The 18,747-nt window shown below is 44.4% G+C and overlaps 2 protein-coding genes across 2 annotated transcripts in view; both read right to left on the reverse strand.

The window, feature by feature from the left end:
• LOC141105168 (uncharacterized) overlaps positions 1-18,747 on the reverse strand; it is a 79,555-nt gene that overhangs the window by 13,901 nt on the left and 46,907 nt on the right. Inside the window, exons 3-5 of the mRNA XM_073595059.1 lie at positions 3,522-3,619; positions 3,238-3,444; positions 187-328 (exon numbers count right to left, since the gene is read on the reverse strand). Of these exons, the coding sequence (XP_073451160.1) occupies positions 187-328; positions 3,238-3,444; positions 3,522-3,619 (447 nt within the window). The remainder of the gene's footprint in view (positions 1-186; positions 329-3,237; positions 3,445-3,521; positions 3,620-18,747) is intronic.
• Positions 10,468-18,747, reverse strand: part of LOC141105161 (uncharacterized) — a 28,894-nt gene continuing 20,614 nt past the window's right edge. Inside the window, exon 7 of the mRNA XM_073595051.1 lies at positions 10,468-15,508. Within this exon, the coding sequence (XP_073451152.1) occupies positions 13,699-15,508 (1,810 nt within the window). The 3' untranslated portion in view covers positions 10,468-13,698. The remainder of the gene's footprint in view (positions 15,509-18,747) is intronic.

Below are 18,747 nucleotides of genomic sequence, written 5' to 3' on the forward strand. Positions count from 1 at the left end.
GAACAAAGAAGGAACTCTTTTAACTTAATGAATTATGGAAACACTTTATGTTTTATTTTTTATTTTTTTTATTTTTTTTTTTTTTATTTTTTAGTATTTTTTATTTTTTTAGCTTTTTGTCCTCCTCTGGATCAACTGCCACAATGGATTTTTGTTTACTCAATGGACATATGGTATATGACTTACTTGTGTCCATATGTAGAGATGGTTCCTCCTGTTTACTTTTCATAATCATCTCCCCCTCCTCCATAGACTGCTGATCTCCACTCACCAACCTCTCTTCTTCTTCCTCTTTATGCTCAACTTTGATGTCTTTCTGTTCTTCATTCTAAATTCCAGAGATGATAAAATATAACATCTGGAAACACTGCTGCTAATAAGAGATGACATAGAAGAATGTCCTCTTATAGAATTATTTTTGAGTTTTTTCCAGTCCCATCTACCTGATCATTCTCTGTATAGTGGTGACCTTCCCATGTAGAATTCTGGGAATACAGAGGACAACCCTCCTCCATAGACTGCTGATCTCCACTCACCAACGTCCCTTCTTCTTCCTCTTTAACCTCAACATAGGCGTGCGCACGGGGTGTGCCGGGTATGCCTGGGCACACCCTAATCACCCCGTGCTGTCTCCACAGATTTGCCCCAAAATGCTGCATCCAAGAGTGTGTGTGGCCCGCACAGACACGGCATGCAGGGAGAGGCACCAGCTGTCAAAATGTCAGGGTGATGTCGGGGGTGGGAGGGACAGAAGGGCCATGAAACACCAGCCAATGGGATGGGGTCTGGGCGGGCCGCTACATTTATGTGGCCCCGCCCCCTCTCTGAAGCAACTGAAACATTGGCTGGTGTTTATAGCGCTTGGTCCCGCCCACCCCTGACATCGCGGCTGAGTTGTAAGTCACCACAACTCAGCCGTGATGTCGGGGGTGGGCGGGACCAAGCGCCAACACCAGCCAATGATTGGGCTGCTTCAGAGAGGGGGCGGAGCCAGAGAAATGTAGCAGCCCGCCCAGACCCATCTTTTGGCTGGTGTTTGGTAACTGTTCAGTCCCGCCCACCACCAACATCACCGCTGACTTTTAACAGCTGGTCTCTCTCCCTGCATGTAGTGTCATTATCTGACAGTTTCATACACTGAACAGCTCTGGAAATTCTCACCATCTCCTGAATGTGAAACTCCCCCTCTCCCCTATCTGTGCCACCCAATGCTGCCAATCAGTGCCAACCAATGCTGCCTATCAGTGCCAAGCAATGCTGCCTATCAGTGCAAACCAATGTTGCCTATCCGTGCCAACCAATTCTGCCTATCAGTGCCAACCAGTGCAAACCAATGCTGCCTATCAGTGCCAACCAATGCTGCCTATCAGTGCCAACCAGTACTGCCTATCCATGCCAGTGCCGCTTATCAGTGCCAACCAATTCTGCCTATCAGTGCCAACCAGTGTAAACCAGTGCTGTCAATCAGTGCCAACCAATGCTGCCAATCAGTGCCAATTAGTGCCCATCAGTGCTGCCAATCAGTGCCCATCAGTGCTGCCTATCAGTGCCACCTATCAGTGCCCATCATTGCTGCCAGTCAGTGCTGCCTATCAGTGCCAGTTTCCATCAGTGCTGCCAATCAGTTCTGCGAATCAGAGCCTATCAGTGGCCATAGGTGCTACCAATCAGAGCCTATTAGTGATGCATATCAGTGCCAATCAGTGCCGCCCATCAGTGCCACCTATCAGTGCACAAGAGTGCTATCAATTAATGCCCATCAACGCTGTCAATCAGTGCAGCCTATTAGTGCCCATCACTGCTGCCTTAGCAGGGATGGTGCAAACCCCTCTACAGATAATTGCAATACAAATTACCTTCAAGTGCAACAACTTTTTAGTTGGGAGGTTCACACCATTATAGCACTTTGAAATTTTTATTTTTTAGAGCGTTACACTTATTTGTATGTTTTAGTTACGGTTATAATGTGATTTTTTTGCACTTGAAGTTAAATTTCCACCACCCTTGCTCATCCATGTCTTTATGGACCTTGCTTTGTGCACTGGTGGGCAGTCATGTTGGAACAGGAAGGGGCCATCCCCAAACATTTCCCACAAAGTTGGGAGCATGAAATTGTCCAAAATGTCTTGGTATTCTGACGTCTTAAGAGTTCCCTTCACTGGAACTAAGGGGCCAAGCCCAACCCCTGAAAAACAACCCCACACCATAATCCCCCTCCACCAAATGATTTGGACCAGTGCACAAAGCAAGGTCCATAAAGACATGGATGAGCGAGTTTGGGGTGGAGGAACTTGACTGACCTGCACAGAGTCCTGACCTTAACCCGATAGAACACCTTTGGGATGAAGCCAGGCCTTCTCATCCAACATCAGTACCTGACCTCATAAATGCCCTTCAGGAAGAATGGTCAAACATTCCCATAGACACAATCCTAAACCTTGTGGACGGCCTTCCCAGAAGAGTTGAAGCTGTTATAGCTGCAAAGGGTGGGCCAACTCAATATTGAACCCTACGGACTAAGACGGCATTAAAGTTCATGTGCGTGTAAAGGCAGGTGTCCCAATACTTTTGACAATATCGCTCTCTCTAGTATATATATATATATATATATATATACACACATATACACACGTATGTGTGCTTGAGCTTTCAGGTGCACACCCTAATGCAATATGCTGCGCACGCCTATGAACCTCAACCTTAAGGCCCCTTTCACACTGGGGCGGTGGGGGCGTCGGCGGTAAAACAGCGCTATTTTTAGCGCTGCTTTACTGTCCTTTTAGCGGCGGTATTCGGCCGCTAGCGGTGCGGTTTTAACCCCCGCTGGCGGCCGAAAAACGGTTAAAACCGATCGCATAGCGCCGCTATAGCCGCGCTGCCCCATTGATTTTAATGGGCAGGAGCGGTGAATACACCGCTCCTTCACCGCTCCAAAGATGCTGTTTGCAGGAGTTTTTTCTCTCTCCTGCCAGCGCACCGCTTCAGTATGAAAGCCCTCGGGCTTCTACACTGAATAAACAGCAGCGACAGTTTTAGGTCGGTTTCCAGGCGCTATTTTTAGCGCAATAACGCCTGCAAACCGCCCCAGTGTGAAAGGGCTCTAATGCGTTTTAGTTTTTCACCCCAAACCCCAAAGATGAAAGAATACATTTGTAAAAAGGAGCAAGAGATGACATATAGGAATGTTACCCCATACCGCAAATATACTTTTAGTTCTACATGCTCAGTCCCACCTACCTGATGATGGTGAGGGATGGTGTGACCTTCCTGTGTGGAATCCCGGGAATACAGAGAACGGGGACATCTCTCTGGTGGGTTCCTGGTATTAGGTGGTTCCATCATATCCTTGTGTCCTTCTGAAATCTCCTCCATCACTCCATACTCCTCATCCTCCTCTTTATACTCTTCTTTAACATCAATATTATCATCCACAAGATTTCCACTCTGTATATATAATAAAACACACACTGTAACGAACATGATTGTTTAAAAATAATCACAAGGGATTGTTCCTCATCTACCTGATGATGGTGAGGGATGGTGTGATCTTCCAGTGTGGAATCCCGGGAATACAGAGGAGGAGGACATCTCTCTGGTGGGTTCCCATTACTGGATCCATCTGTAGGAAACACACACAGTGACTGAATACATTGTTTCTATGTGTTTATCAGATGATGGGGGATCTAGGTGGACCCTCCGTACTGCTCTCTCCTTTACAATAAAGTCTCCTCTTACCCGGTGATGTGAGGAGCGGCTGATTCTCCATCATGACGTCCTTGTAGAGATCCTTGTGTCCTTCTAAATACTCCCACTCCTCCATGGAGAAATAGACAGTGACATCCTGACACCTCAGAAAAATCAGGAGATATAATTAGGATGTATCAGGTCTATAAACCAGAGGCTCTGGATGGACAGTTGGATAAATGGCTCTATATTTAGGATGTATCTGGTCTATAAACCAGAGGCTCTGGATGGACAGTTGGTTAAATGGCTCAATATTTAGGATGTATCTGGTCTATAAACCAGAGGCTCTGGATGGACAGTTGGATAAATGGTTCAATATTTTGGATGTATCTGGTCTATAAACCAGAGGCTCTGGATGGACAGTTGGTTAAATGGCTCTATATTTAGGATGTATCCGGTCTATAAACCAGAGGCTCTGGATGGACAGTTGGATACGTGACTTCCATATTTAGGATGTATCCGGTCTATAAACCAGAGGCTCTGGATGGACAGTTGGATAAATGGCTCTATATTTAGGATGTATCCGGTCTATAAACCGGAGGCTCTGGATGGACAGTTGGATAAATGGTTCTATATTTAGGATGTATCTGGTCTATAAACCAGAGGCTCTGGATGGACAGTTGGATAAATGGCTCTATAGATGCAGAATGTGCCCTTACTATAATGCATAGCAGACATCACAGTGACTATGGAAGAAGAGGACGGACATGACGGGGGGGATTACTGGGTGTAAATATAAAATAATATCTTATTACCTCCTCTACTGCCAGCTCCAGCAATGTCTCCTCTCTACTTCCTTCCCACTCTTTTACCAGGAACTTCCTGGTTATGCTCCAAAAACACTTCCTGTCTGTAGCCTACATCACTTCCTGTCTGTAGCCTAGATCACTTCCTGTCTGCAGTCTACATCACTTCCTGTCTGTAGCCTAGATCACTTCCTGTCTGCAGCTTACATCACTTCCTGTTTGTTCCAAGTGACATCGCCACCTTGTGTTGAAGATAAATACTGCAGCCTACGTTAGGGTTTCATCATTTTGCCCGCTGCTTTGTGGTCCATTCCTCTATTATGTTCCATCCATCAGAAAATGTGTTTTATGTTCAGCCACCAGATACTTTTTATATATTTTGATATAGCTGTCATTTCTTTTTTATGTTCTAGCGTTTTTTTGGATTTTTTTTTTTTTTTTTTTTAGATTTTTTTCAGGATTTTCTCTTTCCGCAGTCAGTAATGCCTCATTTCCACTGAGCGGATCGGTTCGGTTCGGTACGGTACGCTATTTTGGGTGTTTCCATTATGAAAGCGGCCCATACAACTGAACTAAACCGCTCCATTCAGGGTCCTGCTTCAGATGTGGGGCCATAGAAAATGGAACGGTTTGGTTAGGGCGGAGCTACGATACATTCCACTGATTGGCTGACAGAAAACCCTCTGCTATGCTATACTGAGGCATTTTTTCTAAACCCAGTATGGCCCCTTGTGGTCCCACTTGCAGTGGAAACGCTCACCAGAATAGACCGAACCATTCTAGGCCATTCAAACTGTACCGACCCGAACCGATCCGCTCAGTGGAAACGAGGCATTAGTCTACCGATAAGATGATCTTTTGATCGTATTAAAGGTTTGGATGAATTTGAATATCCATTTCAGTTGAATTGGCTGGTTAGGTTGAAATACAGACATGTGGAAGTGGTCCGTTTCCCCAATAAAGGGTTCCTCTGCTAACCATTACCAGTTCCGCTTTCCCCGCTATAAACATTTTGGATGTGACGTCGAGCGCTGATCTCCAATCCCAGTTGACGCCTCCTGAGGGGAAACGCGTTGGGTGGAGACAGCGGTGACGTCAGGACGCGTGGTCCGTGCTTAGAGTGAATGAATGTATTCTCTCTTGATAAGAGGAGATTAAGGGGGGATATGATCTCCATGGACAAATACATAAGTGGTCCATATAGAGAACCTGGTGTTGAGATATTCAGTTTAAGGTCATCACAGAGGAGAAGGGGACACTCTTTACGTCTGGAGGAAAAGAGATTTCATCTCCAAATACGGAAAGATTTCTTCACAGTAAGAGCTGTGAAAATATGGAATAGACTCCCTCCAGGGGTGGTTCTGGCCAGCTCAGTAGATTGCTTTAAAAAATGGCCTGGATTCTTTCCTAAATGTACATAATATAACTGTGTACTGACATTTATAGGTAAAGTTGATCCAGGGAATATCTGATTGGCTCTCGGGGGATCAGAAAGGAATTTTTTCCCCCTGCTGGAGCAAATTGGATCATGCTTTGGTGGAGTTTTTTTGCCTTTGCCCCTTTTATTGGTTGAACTAGATGGACTTGTGTCTTTTTTTTTTTCAACCAGACTAATTATGTATTACAACAAGGTGTAGCAAAAGCTGAGAGATAGTTTTGTGGTTTTATTGAATTTTAGATTTATTATATATATATATTTCTCAGCCTAAAATCAAATTTAGGGCTGCAGCTAACGATTATTTTCATAATCGATTAATCGGCCGATTATTTTTTCGATTAATCGGATAAAATCATTAAAAAAAAAAAAAATGTGTTTATTTAAAATAATAATGACAAAACGGAGTGTTACACTCAAACTGTAAATTCCTCATTCATTAGTGACAATGCAGTGAGGGGTCTGGCCCTGAATGGGGGAGGGGACCGTACTGGAGGGATGGAGGGAGTTAGCTAGTTTGGAGACCAAGCGTTAGAGGGAGTAGGTTGGGTGGGAGTTTGGAAGAGAGAGGCATGTGGGAGAGGAACCGGACCAGAGGGGGTTGCGATAGAAAGGGAGTTTGGTTGGACAAAGAACCAGACCCAAAAGGGGGGGGGGAGTGGGCTGGGTCAAGGGAGCGGACCATAGCGGGCTGGAGGAACCGGACCGGAGTGTGGGAAGGAGTAGTGGCAGCTCCAGACCAGAGTGTGGGTGGGAGAGGTCTGTGTATTCCTCAAACTGACACCAATGATGGGGCACTATTCCCCCCCAGGAACACCAATGATGGGGCACTATTCCCCCCCAGGAACACCAATGATGGGGCACTATTCCCCCCCAGGAACACCAATGATGGGGCACTATTCCCCCCAGGAACACCAATGATGGGGCACTATTCCCCCCCAGGAACACCAATGATGGGGCACTATTCCCCCCCAGGAACACCAATGGTGGGGCACTATTCCCCCCCAGGAACACCGATGATGGGGCACTATTCCCCCCCTCAGGAACACCAATGATGGGGCACTATTCCCCCCCCCCAGGAACACCAATGATGGGGCACTATTCCCCCCAGGAACACCAAAGGTGGGGCACTATCCCCCCCCGGGAACACCAATGATGGGGCACTATCCCCCCCCATGAACACCAATGATGGGGCACTATTCCCCCCCAGGAACACCAATGATGGGGCACTATTCCCCCCCAGGAACAGCAATGATGGGGCACTATCCCCCCAGGAACAGCAATGATGGGGCACTACCCCCCCAGAACAGCAATGATGGGGCACTACCCCCCCAAGGAGCAGCAATGATGGGGCATTGCTGGGACACTTTTCCCCCCCAGGAACACCAGTGATGGGGCACTTGTCCTTCCATAAATACCAAGATGAATGCTTTGCCAGGTTCACTATCTTTTAAAAGCAAGCTGCTACCTTATCGCAGCTCAGCGCACACGTGACCGACTGCTTCTCTCCTCTCTCTCTCTCTTTTCGCTCGGGGCAGCAAAGCGAGCGTGGCTGAGAATACCGCGCTGACGTCAGCAGGGAGGAGGAGAGAGGCGGACATGCCTGGTCACATGAGAGCCGCCACGAGAGGTATACAGCGGCGCCGGCTTATTACACAGGTGATTGTAACACTCGGACGGAGGCGGGACTGAAAGGCAGGGAAGATGGTGCGTGCCGTTCGCAGACCAACTAATCGATAATGATAATCGTTGACAACGATTTTCATTATCGATTATTATCGATTTTATCGATTAATCTTTTTAGCCCTAATCAAATTAGGCGATTTAATACTATAATTCACCGGCCACCACCTGCCACTAAGTCTCCTGAACTGACTGCTCCTCCTTTTTTGCAGAAGTTCCACCAAACACCTGCGAGGCCTCACGTATTCCTGGCCCAGACCCTGTCCCTGGGAAGCTCCACTCTGCAGTGGGCCCTGAGTAAGGGTCCTTACCACTGAGAAGGGCAGACCAAAGGCAAAAAGTCACGCCTCCAACATAACCTCCATCCCCGGCTACCACCGCCACTAAGTCTCCTGGAATAGCTGCTCCTCCTTCTGCTTTGCAGAAGTTCCACCAAACACCTGCGAGGACTTACATATTCGTGGTTCAGACCCTGTCCCTGTGAAGCTCCGTTCTGCAGTGGGCCCTGAGATGGGGTCCTTATCACTGAGAAGGGCAGACCAAAGGAATAAAGTCACCCCTCCAACAGAACCTCCATCACCGGCCACCACCGCCACTAAGTCTCCTGAACTAGCTGCTCCTCCTTCTGCTTTGCAGAAATTCCACCAAACACCTGCGAGGACTTACATATTCGTGGTTCAGACCCTGTCCCTGTGAAGCTCCGTTCTGCAGTGGGCCCTGAGATGGGGTCCTTATCACTGAGAAGGGCAGACCAAAGGCAAAAAGTCAGGCCTCCAACAGAACCTCCATCACCGGCCACCACCGCCACTAAGTCTCCTGAACTAGCTGCTCCTCCTTCTGCTTTGCAGAAATTCCACCAAACACCTGCGAAGCCTTACATATTCGTGGCCCAGACCAAGTCATGAAGTCATCCCTCCAACAGAACCTCCGTCCCCGGCCACCACCACTACTAATTTTTTTAGTATTACTACATTTTTATTTTCAATAATTACACCGCTCATGATGACTCTGACAAGCATTCTAGTGCAATATGAAGGGATTCCTGGAGAGGGCAGTATGGCAGAGTGTCCCTCTATGAACTTTTTGCCTACTTTCGGGTCTAACCACGTAATACTTTTCTGCAGTGTTCAGCTTTGGAAGTGGTTAGTGGGGATTTATTAAATAGTTAAACTTAATAGTTTAAGGTTGGGTGTTTTTTGCTCTTTTATATATTTAAGTTTTATTTTTCAGCGAGTAATGCCCTGTACACACGGACGGACTTTCCGACGGAAAATGTTCGATGGGAGCTTGTTGTCGGAAATTCCGACCGTGTGTGGGCTCCATCGGACTTTTTCCATAGGAATTTCTGACACACAAAGTTTGAGAGCAGGATATAAAATTTTCCGACAACAAAATCCGTTCGCGTAAATTCCGATCGTGTGTAGAAAAATCCGACGCACAAAGTGCCACGCATGCTCAGAATAAATTATGAGATGAAAGCTATTGGCTACAGCAACGTTTATAGTCCCGACGTACGTGTTTTACGGCACCACGTTCAGAACGATCGGATTTTCCAACAACTTTGTACGACCGTGTGTATGCAAGACAAGTTTGAGCCAACATCCGTCTGAAAAAATCCATGGATTTTGTTGTCGGAATGTCCGATCAATGTCCGACCGTGTGTACGGGGCATAAAGGTGGTGAATTGTTATTTCGTAAGAAATACCATTGGTGTTCAGCTTAACCTCAAAATGAGGCTTAATGTCCAACTGAACCTATTGATGTTAAAATGAGGCTTGATGTTTAACTGAGTTTTCGAGTATCAGAACGAGGCTTGGTTTTGATCTTATGTATAAAAGGCGATAAAGCAGTATGTCGCCCGTGCCCCAGGACGACTTCAATGTCTGACGAAACGCGTAGGGCAAATGACGTGCTGACGTCATCGCGACTTACGAGTCCCGGAAGCGAGGGTGCTCGTTGCATGTTTTTTTACCGATCAGTGTTTTATCATTTCTACATGTATGAGAGATGTTTTTAAACAAATAAATCATTGGATTTACACGATGTGGAGTCTTCTTTACTATTTTTGAGTGGGACATCCTAACAACGGGAGTGAGAGAGATCGCCTGCAGGACCACATATCTTTGGCCGAATTGCAACCTAAAGGCCCTGGCGGGGTAATCATTACTGGCCTTTTTTAAGGTCCAGTACATCTGGAAAGCAGGCATTTTTTATCACCGCTGGCGGTTTTCATTGCACAGGGGATTGAAGGGGACTATACTGTGTCCGGAAGTCTGCATATGGACTACGAATCTCAACTTTTTTTTCTCCCATATACCACCGCCACCAAGTCCCCTGGACTAGCTGCTCCTCCTTCTGCTTTGCAGAAGTTACACCAAACACCTGCGAGGCCTCACATATTCGTGGTCCAGATCCAGTCCCTGGGAATATCCATTTTGCAGTGGGCTCTGAGTAAGGGTTCTTACCACTGAGAAGGGCACACCAAAGGCATGAAGTCACCCCTTCAACAGAACTTCTGTCACCGGCCACCACCACCAATAAGTCTCCTGAACTAGATGCTCCTCTTTCTGCTTTGCAGAAGTTCCACCAAACACCTGCGAGGCCTCACATATTCGTAGTTCAGACACAGCTCCTGGGAAGTGCACCGTTCTGCAATGGGCCCTGAGATAGGGTCCTTACCACTGAGAAGGGCAGAGTCATAAAGTCACCCCTCCAACAGAACCTCCATCACAGGCCACCACCACCACTAAGTCTCCTGAACTGGCCGCTCTTCCTGTTTTGCAGAAGTTCTTGTAGACGCGTATCACACAGTACGATTGTGCTTAATTACATGATTAAGCACAATTGTACTGTGTGATACACAGTCTTGTAGACGCGTATTGGTGTCTTTTGATGTAATTTTGGTGATCAATAAAGGGCAATTGGATTTTCATCAATATGCAGCCATTTCTTCTTTACTTCACCTGATCGCTGTGGTAGCCTCTGATCTGCTACCCCGATCAGTCACCGTGAAGCCCGCCCCCCGTGTTTTTCTCTTTTTGTGAATGGAGAGGAAAGATACATTGTATCTTTCTCTTTCCTTGCAGAAAGGAGAAAAAGAAAATACCTAGATCAATGTTTAATCTGCCAGAGTTAGTGTTTGGGTCAAGTAAGGGTCAAAGGTAAGAAACAAAATGGTCACACAACGGAGCTGCAAAATTGCTTGATGAGAATCTTTATTGTCAAAAGCCAGACAGGTTACAGGGATTGCAGTCGACGCGTTTCACAAGAGTGTAGCTTGCTTTGTTCACAACATCGATTTACTCTCCAGGCAAGCTATTTAAGGTGATCACCTGAATCAGGCTACACCCAAAACCCCTGCTCTGGAGAAGCAGCTCATGAAAACATAAAAATCTCAACCGATATGTCTAAAAACATTTCATTGATTAAAAAAAAAAAAGCAACCACAAAAAACAGCAACAAAAAATAGATAAAAACAAAACAAAACAAAAAACTAGAATGAACCCAAAAGAATCCACCTGATAAACACACACATGTATACATTGTAAATAAGTAGTGGATAAAAAAAAAGGTCAAAAGGTCAATGTCAATATATTTTGGGCAGGGTTTTTTTTTTTTTTTTTTTAACTTAGCATCAGTGTCGGTGTGTTTTAGGTAGGACAAAAAAAAGGTAAAAAAATCGCCCACTACTGTTTCTGGGTTGTACTACGGGTACAAACAATAACTAACATACACATATGTGGTATCGCTGCGATCGCCAGGCGCAGGAGAATTTATTTTGCATTGTTCCTTGGTGGTAGGTTATGGAAGCAACAAGAAATATACAGCTAATGTAAAATAAATTTATTTTTATTTTTTTTTATTATTTTGGGCCAGTTTTCCTTTGATAATAAATTAAAAAAATAAATAAATCAGGCGATATCCATAACCATTTACCACAAAATAAAAGCCCAATTTGTCCTGAAAAAAATGCAGTACAATCCACCTGGAAGCACAAAAGTAGTTTTGATGATACGTACGGGTTTTGCTAACACATGTCAAAGTTGCAAAATTGGGCTGAAGCATTTAGATTTGTTTTACCCTTAGACGTTAAGGGGTTAACGTCCCATAATTGCCAGCTTTTTTTTTTTTACATTTTAGCTGGGGGAATCCCGCTGTCAGCTGAAAGAACTGAGCCTGAAAGTATCGGTTTCAGGTATCAGAGCATTTGCTGTGTACCAATACTCATGCAAATGCTTAGTATCGGCACTTACTTATACTGGTTTATATTTATTTCTTTTTTGTTATTATTATTGTTATACCAAGTTATGTTTATTTTTCTCTCTGCAGGAAGAGAGAGAGAAAACACAAATGTATCTCTCTCTCCTCCATTCGGAGAGAGAGAAAACACGGGGAGTGGGCTTCACAGTGACTGATCACTGGGATAGTCAATCAGAGGCTATCACAATGATCAGGTGACCCGGAAACCGGGAGTTCCGGATACCAATAGGGAGTTTGGGACCCGGGGCTCCCAGTGAGATTGTGGTCCCTGCGGCACCCTCCCAGCACAAAGACAGATATGCATATATGCGGCCCCCACGGAAAAATGCCCAGTCCACTGAGGCTGCATATATGTGAAGGAAGGGGTTAAATATCCGTCATGTTCAATTCTAGTAAATTTACACATCAAAAAAAAAAGGGCTGGTATTGGCTCTTGATCTGCTCGGATAGGTTTGGAGGGCAGGAGGCGCTGGTTGGTGGACAGAAGCACCTAAGCGGGGTGCCGGACGGTTCCGTCACCGGGAACTTCATGTTATATTGAGGAATGGAGATGGACCTTTCATATGGTGTACAGTATCTCCTCCTCATTTGTTGGGAACATGACGTTATATTGAGGAATGTAGATGGACCTTTCAGATGGTGTACAGTATCTCCTCCTCATTTGTTGGGAACATGACATTATATTGAGGAATGTAGATGGACCTTTCAGATGGTGTACAGTATCTCCTCCTCATTTGTTGGGAACATGACGTTATATTGAGGAATGGAGATGGACCTTTCGTATGGTGTACAGTATCTCCTCCTCATTTGTTGGGAACATGACATTATATTGAGGAATGGAGATGGACCTTTCATATGGTGTACAGTATCTCCTCCTCATTTGTTGGGAACATGACATTATATTGAGGAATGGAGATGGACCTTTCATAGGGTGTACAGTATCTCCACCTCATTTGTTGGGAATGTGACAGGCCTAACCAGGACAGAGGCTTTTTGGAGAGGACTAAAGGCAAGCCTCCTGCCCACTGACTGTGGGGCCCTGGCATTTGAGAAGCTACAAGCATTTAGAAAGATGTCCCGTTATATATTACAAAAGGACATTATTACATTGAACAGTCAAGGAAGCCATGATGGTCTCTGCCAACTTAAAACTCAGTGAGCAGATGTATGTAAAAAGAAAGCCGGTTAATGAGATTAGGACAGGCCTGGGTCTTCTTGAATACTGTTGCCGGACAGTCTGGGATCCCTGATTAATCAAAGCATTGTCTAGGTGTGAATTCCCATTGTTAATTGAGTCACCTATTGTTTTTGTCTGTTGACTAAATTGGCTAACTCTTGGAGGTTTTTATGATGTGTTTAGACTTGTGTCATCATTAGCTCGTTATCTAACCATGGTGTGATGTTTTGGGTAAGATTTGGTTTTATTGTTCATGTGGTGATTGCCCTACTTTTGAAGTGTATAAAAACCCCTATTTCTGTTCAATAAACGGTCATTCCTTTGGTTCTACCTCAACATCTTGTCTGTGTACGATGTTTGGGGTAAAAGGGCTGGTATAAGGTCCCGGTCTGCTGGAACGGTTTGGAGGGCAGGAGGCACTGTTTGGCGGAAGCACCGAAGAGGGGTGCCAACGCGTTCCGTCACAAAATAGAAGAAGACTCGGCCCATCAAACTCCACCTATAAATGAAATATCACTTCTGCCGGTATGGACCCCTCGAATAAACAATTTCTTGTCCTCCAGATGTTCTATGGACTCAACAGTTCCACCTGGAAAAGTCATTGTATATTTGTCAAAGGAATCAGCAAGTGGGTTCTCTCTGATGTCTCTGCTTTATTTTCTATGTAATCTATTTCCCGAACTGTGTCTTTTCTGGTGTTTCAGAAGGTTTCCTTTATGATTGAAAGATTTTCCGCACTCTGAACATAAATAAGGACACTCACCCGTGTGAATTCTCTGGTGTGTCACAAGGTTTCCTTTCATCGTGAAACATTTCCCACACTCTGAACACGAGTAAGGACGCTCACCTGTGTGAATTCTCTGGTGTTTACCAAGGTCTCCTTTATAAGAGAAAGATTTCCCACACACTGGACATGCATAAGGCTGTTCACCTGTGTGAATTCGGTGGTGTATATGAAGTTCCCTTTTCCCAGTGAAAGATTTCCCGCACTCTGAACACGAATAAGGACGCTCACCTGTGTGAATTCTCTGATGTTTAACAAGATCTCCTTCCCGAGCAAAAGATTTCCCGCACTCTGAGCATGAATAAGGACGCTCGCCAGTGTGAGTTCTCTGGTGTCTAATAAGTTTTTGTTTTTTAAGGAAACCTTTCCCACACTCCAAACAAGGGAAAGGACGCTCACCGGTGTGAATTCTCAGGTGTTCAGTAAGGTTTACTTTTTTAAGGAAACGTTTCCCGCACTCTGAGCAAGGGAAAGGACGCTCACCCGTGTGAATTTTCAGATGTCTACGATGGTCTTTTCTGTCAATGAAACATTTCCCGCACTCTGAACATGAATAAGGACGTTCACCCGTGTGTATTCTCTGATGTATAAAAAGTGCTTTTTTTGTAAGGAAACTTTTCCCGCACTCTGAGCAAGAGAAAGGACGCTCACCCGTGTGATTTCTCTGGTGGATAATAAGGGTTTCTTTTTTAGCAAAATATTTCCCACACTCTGAACAAGAGAAAGGACGCTCACCGGTGTGAATTCTTTGATGGGAAACCAGGGCTGCTTTCCGAACGAAACTTTTCTCGCAATCTGGACATGAAAACGGACGCTCGCCTGTGTGAATTCTCTGGTGTACAATAAGTTGTTGTTTCTCAGTGAAAGATTTCCCGCACTCTGAACATGAATAAGGACGCTCACCAGTGTGAATTCTCTGATGTTTAGCAAGGTATCTTTTATGAATGAAGGATTTCCCGCACTCTGAACATGAATAAGGACGCTCACCTGTGTGTATTCTCTGATGTTCAACAAGATCTCCTTCACGAGCAAAAGATTTCCCGCACTCTGAGCATGAATGAGGACGCTCACCAGTGTGAGTTCTCTGGTGTCTAATAAGTTTTTGCTTTTTGAGGAAACCTTTCCCGCACTCCAAACAAAGGAAAGGACGCTCACCGGTGTGAATTCTCAGGTGTTCAGTAAGGTTTACTTTTTTAAGGAAACATTTCCCGCACTCTGAGCAAGGGAAAGGACGCTCACTCGTGTGAGTTCTCAGATGTCTACGTAGGTCTTTTCTTTCAATGAAACATTTCTCGCACTCTGAACATGGATAGGGACGCTCACCCGTGTGTATTCTCTGATGTTCAACAAGATCTCCTTCCCGAGCAAAAGATTTCCCGCACTCTGAGCATGAATAAGGACGCTCACCAGTGTGAGTTCTCTGGTGTCTAAGAAGGTTTTGTTTTTTAAGGAAACATTTCCCGCACTCCGAACAAGGGAAAGGACGCTCACCCGTGTGAATTCTCAGGTGTTCAGTAAGGTTTACTTTTTTAAGGAAACGTTTCCCGCACTCCGAACAAGAGAAAGGACGCTCACAAGTGTGAATTCTCTGGTGCCTGCGAAGGTCTTTGTTTTCAGTGAAAGACTTCCCGCACTCTGAACATGACAGTGAACGCTCTCCTGTGTGAACCCCCTTATGGCTTGAAGAAGATATCTGGGGATTGGATGGATCTGGTGGTCTGTGAGAACTTGGATGGTTATCTGAAATCATAGTATGAGATTTATCAGAAGGTTCCTCAGGATTAGAAGGACCTATTGATCTTAGATGGACATCTGAAGTCATAGTATGGGATTTATCAGAAGGTTCCTCAGGATTAGAAGGATCCATTGATCTTAGATGGACATCTGAAGTCATAGTATGGGATTTCTCAGAAGGTTCCTCAGGATTAGAAGGATCCATTGATCTTAGATGGACATCTGAAGTCATAGTATGGGATTTCTCAGAAGGTTCCTCAGGATTAGAAGGATCTGTGGATCTTGTCAACCAGTAAGTGTTCACTTTCGGAGAATATTGTGGAATGTCAGTATCTTCTGCCTTACAATCTGGAGATATAATAAGATGTCCCTCCGATGTATTTATATTCCAGAAACACCGTCCATCTGCTGGAAAGCAATATTTAATATAAGTCATATCTGTTCTCATACATCTTGTATACAGAAGTCATATGTATACACTGGGCAAGATGGTCAGAGAGAGAAAACAAACTACAAGGGTGAATAGAAAATGTGAAAAAAAAACTAATTAAAACATTTAACCAACAAATGGCAGTTCGATTGCCGGAGTAATCATCTAGGTAAGGAAAACACCAACTATGGCAGCCCATGTTTGAGAGCCTCACAATAAGTACAACAGGGTCACATGCAGCCCTCAAGTCCTACATTGTCTCTGATACGTCAGGTGGATAAAGATAAGAGATTGTAGATAAAGCCTTTACATGGTGTACAGTATCTCCTCCTCATATGTTGGGAACATGACATTATATTGAGGAATGGAGATGGACCTTTCATAGTCTTCCACAGGAACTTGTTCTAGCAGACTGGAAGAGCTTCTAATATTTGAAAGAATCATTGTAGAATGTTGATCTGGGGAATTATCTGTCTTTTGGAACAAAGAAGGAACTCTTTTAATTTAATGAATTATAGAAACACTTTATGTGGCTTTTCTGTCCTCCTCTGGATCAACTGCCACTTTGGATTTTTTTTTTACTCAGTGGACATATGGTACAGTATCTCACACAAAAGTGAGTACACCCCTCACATTTTTGTAAATATTTTCTTCTATCTTTTCATGTGACAACACTGAAGAAATGACACTTGTCTACAATGTAAAGTAGTGAGTGTACAGCTTGTATAACAGTGTAAATTTGCTGTTCCCCTCAAAATAACTCAACACACAGCCATTAATGTCTAAACCGCTGGCAACAAAAGTGAGTACACCCCTAAGGGGTGAGGGGTGTACTTACTTTTGTGAGATACTGTATATTTCAATCCATGTAACTACATGCTTTTTGCTTAGATAAGTAGAATGTGAACTTTCTGCATTTAGTGTTTATGACTTACTTGTGTCCACATGTAGAGAGAATTCTTCCGGTTTACTTTTCATAATCATCTCCCCCTCCTCCATAGACTGCTGATCTCCACTCACCAACCTCTCTTCTTCTTCCTCTTTATGCTCAACTTTCATGTCTTTCCGTTCCTCATTCTAAATTCCAGAAATGATAAAATATAACATCTGGAAACACTGCTGCCATTAATAAGAGATGACATAGAAGAATATCCTCTTACAGAATTATTTTTTACTTTTGTGGCCCAGTCCCATCTACCTGATCATTCTCTGTATAGTGGTGACCTTCCCATGTAGAATTCTGGGAATACAGAGGACAACCCTCCTCCATAGACTGCTGATCTCCACTCACCAACGTCTCTTCTTCTTCCTTTTTAACCTCAACTTTAATGCCTTTTAGTTTTTCACCCTAAACCCCAAAAATGAGAGAATACATTTGTAAAAAGGAGCAAGAGATGACATATAGGAATGTTACCCCATACCGCAAATATATTTTTAGGTCTACATGCTCAGTCCCACCTACCTGATGATGGTGAAGGATGGTGTGACCTTCCTGTGTGGAATCCCGGGAATACAGAGGACGGGGACATCTCTCTGGTGGGTTCCCATTACTGGATCCATCTGTAGGAAACACACACACTGACTGAATACATTGTTTCTATGTGTTTATCAGATGATGGGGATCTAGGTGGATCCTCCGTACTGCTCTCTCCTTTACAATAAAGTCTCCTCTTACCCGGTGATGTGAGGGGCGGCTGATTGTCCATCATAACATCCTTGTAGAGATCCTTGTGTCCTTCTAAATACTCCCACTCCTCCATGGAGAAATAGACAGTGACATCCTGACACCTCAGAAAAATCAGGAGATATAATTAGGATATATCTGGTCTATAAACCAGAGGCTCTGGATGGACAGTTGGATAAATGGCTCTATATATGCAAAATGTGCCCTTACTATAATGACATCACAGTGACTATGGAGGAAAAGGACGGACATGACGGGGGGGGGGGTTACTGGGTGTAAATAGAAAATAATATCTTATTACCTCCTCTACTGCCACTTCCAGCAATGTCTCCTCTCTCCTTCCTTCCCACTCTTTAACCAGGAACTTCCTGGTTATGCTTCAAAAACACTTCCTGTCTGTAGCCTATATCACTTCCTGTCTGTAGCCTATATCACTTCCTGTCTGCAGCCTACATCACTTCCTGTTTGTTCTAAGTGACATCACCACCTTGTGTTGAAGATAAATACTGCAGCCTACGTTAGGTTTCATCATTGTGCCCGCTGCTTTTCAGAAAATGTGTTTTATGTTCAGCCAGATTCTGCATTTCCTCTTTCTGCAGTCAGTTAGTCTTCTAATAAGATGATCATTTGATCGTATTAAAGGTTTGGATGAATTGGAATATCCATTTCAGTTGAATTTTGTGGTTAGGTTGAAATGCAGACACACGGAAGTGGTCCGTTTCCTCAATAAGGGGTTCCTCTGCTAACCGTTACCAATTCCACTTTCTCCGCTATAAATGATTTGGATGTGACGTTGCGCGCTTACCTCCAATCCCTTCTCAGGTGAAACGCGTTGAGTGGAGGGGCTGTTCTGCATAATAAGCGTGTGCCCTGAAGCCCATATTGCTTCAGTGAGTCAGGTATGTGTTTCACTTTTTATCCTGTTTCCATTGCGGTAGCCTTATGTAATTTATTTTTTGCAAATAGACTCTATATATTTTGTTTCTTGCCTTGCCTTCCTACAGCTGATCCTCCTGCCCATAATTCACCATGAGCCATTCGTCTCATAATCAAGATCCTCTTGTATCCAA

This window comes from Aquarana catesbeiana, linkage group LG08 (assembly GCF_042186555.1).
Source record: "Aquarana catesbeiana isolate 2022-GZ linkage group LG08, ASM4218655v1, whole genome shotgun sequence".
In the NCBI taxonomy this organism is placed as follows: Eukaryota; Metazoa; Chordata; class Amphibia; order Anura; family Ranidae; genus Aquarana; species Aquarana catesbeiana.